This window comes from Eufriesea mexicana, unplaced genomic scaffold (assembly GCF_001483705.2).
Source record: "Eufriesea mexicana isolate 0111107269 unplaced genomic scaffold, ASM148370v2 scaffold15773, whole genome shotgun sequence".
NCBI classification, from domain to species: Eukaryota; Metazoa; Arthropoda; class Insecta; order Hymenoptera; family Apidae; genus Eufriesea; species Eufriesea mexicana.
In genome coordinates, this window is record NW_016923244.1 from 22,789 (window position 1) to 32,163 (window position 9,375).

A 9,375-nucleotide genomic window follows, 5' to 3' on the forward strand; every position below is an offset into this window, starting at 1 on the left:
TTAAAATTGTTTCAATCCACTTTGTTATGATCGAGTTACTAACGACGAATCATCTTTTATCTCTTTGCGCAATTTTTCAGTCTCATCTTCGCTGCTGCTGTTAAAATAATTTATTATATTTTTCCGTTTAGTTCTTTGTAAACGACAATCCGATTCTTTTTCGCGTATGCGTTTACGTTTGCGTTTTCGTTTTTCAAGTTTTAGCTCTGCTTTTTCTAGTTCAGATAACTCTTCATCTTCAGTAATTTCTTGATTGATACTTTCAGCTGCTGCTATGCAAAATGAATCCTGAAATGCAACGTACAAATAACAATGTTAAAATTTAAGTGTTTGATATTCGCCTATTTATTTTACTTACGTTTATATAGGATTCATCTATTTGAGTTACAGGTTGAGAATATATTTCTATACGGGAATCAAATGTATGCTGTCTTTTAAAAAGAATATCATCCTGTTTTTTCATCGGGCTCTTAATGGATTGTAAATAATAAGCATGCATGTGGGATGCATCGTGTATATTTTGCGTATAACTGACAAAACCTTCAAGATCATTGTCGGTCTCAGAATTCTCATCCGTGCTATCGTTATTTGAAGAAACTTCTGCCTCGTCACATATAAATTCGTTTTTCACTTTTTTCAACTTTCGATCATAATTATGTTTCCGAAAGTACTTTGTTCTTTTCTCCAAACTTTCATATTTCTTTTTATTATTTGATTTATCGAAAAAGTAGGCACATTTTTCTTCTTTTGCATTTGTAAGTTGATTATCGATCATGGAATTATTTTTATTTGTGGAATACTTTTCGAAAGAATCATGTTTCGAGTTCCAATATTTTTTTACATTTGCTAATTTTTTTGCTATACTCGTATGAGATGTATTCTGCTTTGAAATATCTTTAACGGAAATCCATTCTTCATTATCTGAAAAATGTGTTTTCATATTGGTTGTAGTTCCTACTAATTTCTGACTCTTGCGCTCTTCTTCAAATGTGTTAAATTTCATACAATCTTGCACGGTATCAATCGAAACTTGAAAATCATCGTCCCATTCGCATTCTTCTATTTTTAATTCTGTATCAATCTCATTTTTCTTATCGTTTGAATTCTTCATTACATTAAAATTCTTTTCATCTGTATAATTAGTTGAATTACCTATTTCTTGATCAAATTTTAATTGATTATCAATCTGTAGCAAAAAATTTTCATCTTTAAATATATCATCTTCGGATTCATCGTGCGCCTTCGTAGCGATTGAATTTGAATTTAGTCGGGCTATTTCATCAATTGCTTGCGTTATACTAAGGATATGTTCGGCTTTAGATTTATTAAATTTCGACGGGTAAGTACTTTTACATATTTCTTTATAGTTTTCAACGTTATGTTTACATTGCTGATTCGGAATAAAAAAAAATTTATTCATTTCAATCGTTTGTTGCAAATGTGCACCAGATTCTGATTTACTATGATCATCTAATCTTACAATATTGGGGGAATTTTTGATTTGTATATTGTTATCGATATTAATATTTTTTGTCCAGCTTTGCTCAAAATTTTCATTATTACTAATTTCAGAATCATCAGACGTTTCATTTAATATATCTTCAAATTTACCAGGTTTCAAACTTTGTGTCATGTTAATTTTATTTCTTGTTTCGACTGATTTTAATACTTCGTTTTCTGTGTCATGATGAAAAGCACGAACAGGACAAGCAGTGTTGATGTCGAACTTCTTTTCTTCAATATCCGATAGGTCACTTACATTCGATTTACTACTATCGTCTAGTAAATCTTCGAATTTAGAAGACGATTGTTGATACGTGTCAATGATTTCTTCCATTGTGTTCTCAAATACATATTCATTATTATACAAATCGTCCTTGTTGTCATTTTCATTATCATTATTTACCTTATTGTTATTTAAATTAAGTGGAATGATATTCAATGTGATTAGACAATCAAGAATTTTAGTGTCAGGTATTGAAAAATTAAAAACATTTTTAATCGAAGGAAACCTAGGTATATAAGATTTATCAATTTTATACTTGTTCAATGTATTTTCTTCTTTTGCAGAAATTTTTAAAGCGCATGTCGTAAGAAAATCAACGGCATCATTGTCGCAAGAAAGAATTTTCACATCTGATAATTTTATAGTATTACAAATGCCATTATTCTGAATTACTTCGGAATTAACTACTTCAAAATTAGTCATTGTGTCTTGTTTATTTTGATCAACTTTGAAATATTTCACTATTGAGAATTTAGTTCCATCCTTTTGGGATTTGAAAGCAGAATCTAAAACACAATATAATTTATTCCTTTATGACAGAAATTTATAAAGAGCATTGTAGTTGTAATGATAGTTTTATAAGTATGTCACCTATATTACTGATTTTTTTTAAAATATTATGAAACCCTTTTTCCTTTTTATTTGATTTTCCTTTGTCATTTTTATATTTTTCAACCGGATCTTTTTCTTGTACGCTAATATGCATTTTTAGACATTCCGGTGTGAAAATATCAGGAATCATACGAGGATTATCTTTGTAAAGCGAAGAAAAAATGTTACTCGTATTTAATATCTTATAATTTAAAGAATCTCTTCTAGCCATTGTAGATTTTAATGTCTATAATATGGAAATATTATCATGTAATATGTAAAATATTGCCCAACTTTTGAACAGTTCAAAATTGTATTTCTTATTACCTCATGTTCTCTTCCATCTGTAACAAGAATAATTATGTGCCCATCACGTTTTCGGCCCGTTCTTCCCATTCTTTGAACTAACCGTATAGGTGAATGTTGAGATACATCGAAACATATTATTAAATCTACTTCTCCAACATCTAATCCTTCTTCTCCTGTTAGATATCAAAATATTAAGTATAAAAATTGTATAAAATTGTATTTTAATTAATGATATGTTACCACTTCTTACATTAATATTGCATAAATTACCTTACATACCTATACTTGTAGATACAAGAACATTAACATCATTATTTCTAAACTTCTCTAATGCTTTTATTTGTTGCTTTTGTTTCTGTCCAGTTTTACCAACAAACATTTGTGGTCTAATTAACGGTTGACATTGTAATAATAAAATATAAATTTCACTTACAATATCACGATACTGCACAAAAAGAAACTTATATTGCAATATTGTATATGAAGTTCTATTGCAGTACAGAACGTAAAAATTGCAAACCTCAACAAAGACTATAGCTCGTGTATCGCTTTGTTTTTCTTGACTATTTTTAAAATGATACAAAAGTAATTCTTTTAACTTATCAAATTTCGTATGTCCAAATATAAGATCTTGCGATATCTAAAATTAATTTGTACATCATACACAAGAAAATATTCGATTTTATACATTTTATGTATATTTATACAAACTTCTACTAGTTCTTCTTCACATGAAGTTTTTATATCTGGAAATGGACCAAGATACAATTTAATATCTTCAAGTAATGTTTGTAATTGTGGTTCTTCGTTCATCCAAAATTTATCAGAATGATCTACAATAAGAATGAAGAGATCATTTGAATGCAAATTTTGATTGAAATAAAAGAAACATAAGAATTCGTTACTTTGATAGAATTTAAGAAATGCTCTAAGCCCATCTCTAATCATAAGTTCATAAGCATGATACATTGTCATTAATATGTTTAATGTTCTTATAATTTGTCCATAATTTCCTGACTTATTTGTCTTCTTTTGATATTCCTTTAATAAATGGAACACCTAAATAATAAAGGAAATCATTTTTGTTTTTTGTTATAATTATAAATAAAAAAAATACAATATCTATCAATATAATTTACCCGTCCTTTTGAGATATTTGCCGTATGACCAGAAAGAACATGATATTGAAGTAAAATTTTAACATGACGATCCATGATGAAGATATATCTCTCTTTGTATTCGGTTAGTTTGTTATTAAGTGGTACTAAAATTATATCAATTTTTCTATTATTAATATGTGGTACGATATCCAAGGAAGTTTCATCCCTTAATTCAACATGAGCAATTAATAAATTTTGTAGCACCTATAGGAAATATTATATAGTTATACTTTTAAAATATAATATACCTATAAAAACCATTAATAATTTTTATATGAATTTCATATTAATAAAATATACCTCATGAACATTGTCAATTTTGTTTCCTGGTGTAGCAGAAAGGGCTAGCACTCTGAATGTTTGATTCTTTTCATTTAATATTCGAATACACTAAAAATACAAAACAGATCATTATTCATTAATAAATATTGTACTTAAAAATTTATCTTTTATCTAAATTTATCTAGAATAGCTACCTCACAATAAGAATGTTTCCCTAATGCTTTATGTGCTTCATCTATAACTACACATTTTACCAAATCACTGGGTACAACATTTTTAACTAAATCATTATAAAATACTTGGGGAGTAGCAAATATTACTCTTTTTTTGGACCATGCTATTTCACGTTGTTTGTGGCTAACTGCTCCTATAACATAACATTTTAGTAATAAAATAAATGTAAGAAATATACTATAACATTTTAAACTTTTTAAATTAGTATTACTTTACCTGTAAGTTCAATACTTTCAGAACTAGGTATACCCATTGTATTATGACAAGCAAAAATTTGCTGAGCAACCAATGGTTTGGTTGGCGCTAAAAATATAACTTTTCCACATGGATACCATCTCCAAAAATTGTACATTAGAACTGCAGCAATAAATGTTTTACCGAGTCCTAATAAGAATTAAATAAGATATTATTAGTAATTTTTGTAAATTTGTTCACTTTCTCTTCTTGTTAAATTGTAACATTAATAAATTTCATAATATTAAAAGAAACAATTTTATTTACCAGTGGGTAAACAAACTAATGTGTTATTGTATAAACAAGCTTGAACTATATTGAACTGATAATCTCTAATAGGATAATTTTCTGGATAAATCCATGTTTTGCCAGTTGATAAATCAAATCCTTTTGTTTTTTCATTGCTTGATATTTGAGAATTCTGAGATAATTCCATTTGAAAAATTCTTTTCCCAATTGATTTTAAGTTACAGAAAATTAATATATTTCACCAATCTTAAAAGATAACAATATATTTACAAATAGCTTTTTCGCATACAATCAGATGTTTCTAGTATAGATTATAATAATCAACCTGTGTAAAAATCTTACATGAAAACATATTGCGAAAAAGGAAAATTAAATATATAGATATAAGCCAGTAACCATAATGCACTTTATTCAATCTTAAACGTTATCCAGTTTCCTTCTTAAGTAAACTTAAAAAGAAGACAATATTATGCTAGGGAATTTTTTTAACGGTATAAGTAGGGTCATTTCTTATCACCAAAAATATGTTACAAGGAACGACATTCTTCGATTCGTACGCGCATAAAAATTTATGGAATTGAAAAGAAAAAATTTTTAAATTATTTTCACGTTGTATTTACTATAATTATCAGTATATTAATAAACATAATCATAAAAAGCACCAAATTGATGAGAAAATGTAATAATTAATGCAATTTTTTAAACACTTGCTTTTATATTGCAAAAGGTATAAATTTAAAAGAAATTTTCTTGTTCGTATATAGGTATCAAAAGAGAAACTATAAAAAATTAATTAGAAATTAATTTATTATACGTAAAGATATACAGAAAAGAATATGATCATTTGGATCAGTGAGCATATAAAACAGATGTAGACAGACATAATCATCTTTACGCAGCTATAGACGAACAGTGCTTAATAAAAAGAAACTAAAAGCCGAAATATAATAGACTAGATCCCCCGATTAGGATGTATGATTTGTCGACAAATGACTATTTAATGCAGCTTTATGTGCAAACTTTTTTAAACAAATTAGGCATTCGTGAGTTTTTTCGTTTATGTGCACGGATAAATGTTTTTTTAGTGTCGCTTTATCCTTAAATATTTTCTGACATGCACTACACTCGTATGGTCGTTCTCCCGCGTGTACCAATATATGACTATTTAACGTCGTTTTTTGAGTAAATGCTTTATGACATACATAGCATTCATATGGTCTATCACCAGTGTGACTCAACATGTGTTTCCGCAACGAGGACTTCTCTTTAAACGTTTTTTGACAAATGTGACAAGCATGTCTTTTGTCACCAGTGTGTATAAGCATGTGAGAATTTAATCTAGTTTTTTCTCTAAATGCCATATCACATAACTCACAAGCAAATGGCTTTTCACCTGTATGTATCAAAGTATGCCGATTCAAATCCGATTTACGAGTAAATATTTTATCGCAAACTTTACAATCATATTGACCCCCAGTATGTAATAGCATATGGCTATTAAGATCTGATTTACGTGCACATGCCTTATGACATATATGACACTCGTGTGGTTTTTCACCTGTGTGCACAAGCATATGAGAGTTTAATTTTGCCTTCTCTCGAAAAGTCATTAGACATTCTTTACACTCATATGGTCTTTCACCTGTGTGAACCATTGTATGCCTTATTAATTCTGACTTTCGTTTATACGTTTTTTCACAAATATTACACGCGTGCGGCTTCTCACCGCTATGCGCTAACATATGGTTGTTTAATGCTGTTTTCTGTGTAAACGATCTGTGACACATTGTACATTTGAACTGTTTATTTCCACCATGTAATGTCATATGCATATTTAATTTTGCTTTTTCCCTAAATGCTGCAAAACATACATCGCACTTATATGGTCTTTCCTCTGTATGAGTAAGCACATGCCGATTTAGACTAGATTTCTCTTTAAACGTTGCATGACAAACATCACATTCAAATACTCTTTCCTCTGTGCTCATTGATTGGTCATGCTCAGAATCTGGTCTCTTTATAAATGCTTGTTGTAATGCATCATTGTCATATGGTTTTTCTAATACATGCATTTGCATATGACTACGTAAACACCATTTATAAGCAAATCGCTTTTGACAGACATTGCACTCCAATGGACTCATCCCAACATGAGTTAACATATGAGCATGTAAACTGGAATTATCCTGGAAATTTTGTTGACAAACCTCGCACTGATTTCCACTACAGTGCATTCTTAGATGAGTCACCATAGAATCATTGTTCAAAAACCATTTTTTGCAAATGGAACATTGTATTTTATAAAACTTTGGTTGCTGTCCGTTTGGACAAAACCCAGAATGTTTTTCTGCATCATGCACTTGAGCAAAGTTTGCATTTGTTAAGCACCTTTGCATAGCACCATCTTCTTTGTCACATAGATTTGTGTTTGCAATTTGTGTTGTCCAATTTTGATGACTACTGGATTCCCCATCCAATTCGAGTTTTACCTAGAATTGTTTTGTTGGATCGATTGACTCTTCTACAAACAAAACTCAATCGCTGACAATTTTGTATGAAATTTACCATTTCATTAGAGAAGTCAACTTCGTTATTTTCGATAGGTAAAAATACCTTCTCGAATGTCCCAGAGCAGATGTCCTCCATGTAGTCTGGATCAAATCTATCGCCGGGTTCTTCCTTAAGTACAACGCTTACAATGTTTTCGTCCTTAAAGTAAGGTTTAAGTTAGAGTCCTTGTGGAAGCATTGTATTGTATGGTGCTGCTGTTTCATAGAAAACGTTTACCATAACCTGACTGTCTATGTTTAACGCATCCATCGGTTCATCTTTCACTTTAAAATCTTCCATTTGCTATGATTTATTCTGAAAGTGAAATTAATCCATTTATTCAAACGTATCATATTCCATATACAAGTATCCTGATTATAATATAAGAGACGCAAATCATGTTTTACCAGATTGAATGTAGCCAATACTGTATAGAATCATGTAACCTTAAATGTACGACGAACAACTTAGTCGATCCGAAGATTTTGATGCATGAAATCATTTTATTCGTAAAATTTTTATCCATATGATAATTTAATCGTTTCTTTAATTGTTACGACCAAACTAATAAACGATGATCCTTTTATATTTATACTTACAGCGGAGATTATACATTTCACCCACGAAGCAGAACATGCAAATCAAAATCTGTTAATTTCTATTCTTCTTGTTTTTCGTCTTATCGTATGAAATTTTTTTTATTTTTAACAACTATACGCATATTCTACTATTTTCTTGAAAATATTAAATCTGATGGATCGATCGATTTAGTTCTATATCACGGAACTATACTGCGCGTTCCACCACATATGACAGACACACGTTACATAAATACCATGCATCTACTACACGATTATATGTATGTAAGTACATACGTAAATTCGTTGCTTGACCATATCATTATCTACCAAGTTTTACACGGAACTGCAAGTTGAATGATCGCGCTCGATAACAATATATTACAGAATGCATCTTTTTCGATATCTTCTATCTATTTATTTATAATGTATCTTTCAAAATTAAAAGCTATATAGAGTTAACTTCAGCGCACGAATTTTGAATTATTCATTAAAATACATTTATTTCAAATTATATATTTCAAGTTATTTTTTGCAAATATTTTATATGATTTAAACAATATTGTTCCATTAATTACATATTTTAACATATTCTTCTCTTTTCCAATTTATCATGCAATCCTTTTTAAGGTTAATCCAAAAAGAATTCTGTAAATGAATACATAGGTATAGAGTTACATAGACGGGTACTCTATAACAATTTCTTGAAAATAAAAACGTTTTCTTTTTTTACTTTCTGTTGATATTTCTATTGATCTGGGGAAATAATCGAAGGAACCTCTTTAGTTCGTTATATTCTAATTTATATCAAATTGTATTATTATTGCGTTTGTATTGTGAGTTTCATAATAAACTCGAGTTTTTATTATTTATATCGTGTCTTTCTCATCCATATAATAAAGGTAAATAGGAGAAATAATTTATTTAAAATTTATAACGTTATTTTATTTGATTTATTTCTACCATAAATAATACTTCCTATAACTAAAAACTCACGGCATTTTACATACATTTATTTTTTTCTCAATTAATCGTATTTTATTTTATACAATGGACTTTGTTCAAGCATCTTCCGTGATGTGTGTACGGGAAGGAAATTGCGGTATTTTATTTCATCATTGTCAGTAAGAAGGATATATAACTGAGTGATATTTTCAATATCTGAAATGGTGGTAGGTAAGAAGTAAAGCAAATAGAAGAAAGAAAAATGGGGCAAGAAAGAATGGATAAAGAATGTATTTTACGTTACAGAATGCTAACATCGTTACGGGAAATAATTTTCCCGCGGTCAAATAGAGCGGTCTTTTTGATATTGCCATGATTATAATCAAGCATTTCGCTTTCTTGGATTTCAGGTTTACCCACTCGCAATCATATGCAGCATCGTGCACTCTTTCAGCCT

At 29.2% G+C, this 9,375-nt stretch overlaps 3 protein-coding genes across 4 annotated transcripts in view; all 3 read right to left on the reverse strand.

Moving 5' to 3' along the window:
- Positions 1 to 24: 24 nt before the first annotated feature.
- Fancm (FA complementation group M) lies at positions 25 to 5,032 on the reverse strand. Its single transcript, XM_017909161.1, has 13 exons — positions 4,864 to 5,032; positions 4,579 to 4,746; positions 4,323 to 4,495; positions 4,147 to 4,236; positions 3,826 to 4,050; positions 3,592 to 3,745; positions 3,398 to 3,519; positions 3,207 to 3,326; positions 2,966 to 3,131; positions 2,705 to 2,859; positions 2,378 to 2,624; positions 359 to 2,292; positions 25 to 288 (listed from the first exon to the last, which is right to left on the reverse strand). Exons 1-13 carry the CDS (start codon positions 5,030 to 5,032, stop codon positions 25 to 27), a joined length of 3,987 nt encoding a protein of 1,328 aa, XP_017764650.1.
- Positions 5,033 to 5,727: 695 nt separating this feature from the next.
- On the reverse strand, positions 5,728 to 8,203 carry LOC108554044 (zinc finger protein 569). 2 transcript variants are annotated; one of them, XM_017909170.1, is made up of 4 exons: positions 7,995 to 8,203; positions 7,633 to 7,710; positions 7,411 to 7,554; positions 5,728 to 7,334 (listed from the first exon to the last, which is right to left on the reverse strand). In XM_017909170.1, exons 2-4 carry the CDS (start codon positions 7,693 to 7,695, stop codon positions 5,811 to 5,813), a joined length of 1,731 nt encoding a protein of 576 aa, XP_017764659.1. In that variant the 5' UTR covers positions 7,696 to 7,710; positions 7,995 to 8,203; the 3' UTR covers positions 5,728 to 5,810. The 2 variants fall into 2 exon arrangements, with proteins under 2 accessions (XP_017764659.1, XP_017764660.1); XM_017909171.1 differs by lacking the exon at positions 7,995 to 8,203 and adding an exon at positions 7,803 to 7,884.
- A 924-nt stretch (positions 8,204 to 9,127) lies between these two features.
- Positions 9,128 to 9,375, reverse strand: part of LOC108554039 (uncharacterized) — a 35,584-nt gene continuing 35,336 nt past the window's right edge. The window contains 1 exon segment of the mRNA XM_017909162.1: positions 9,128 to 9,373. Within this exon segment, the coding sequence (XP_017764651.1) occupies positions 9,128 to 9,373 (246 nt within the window).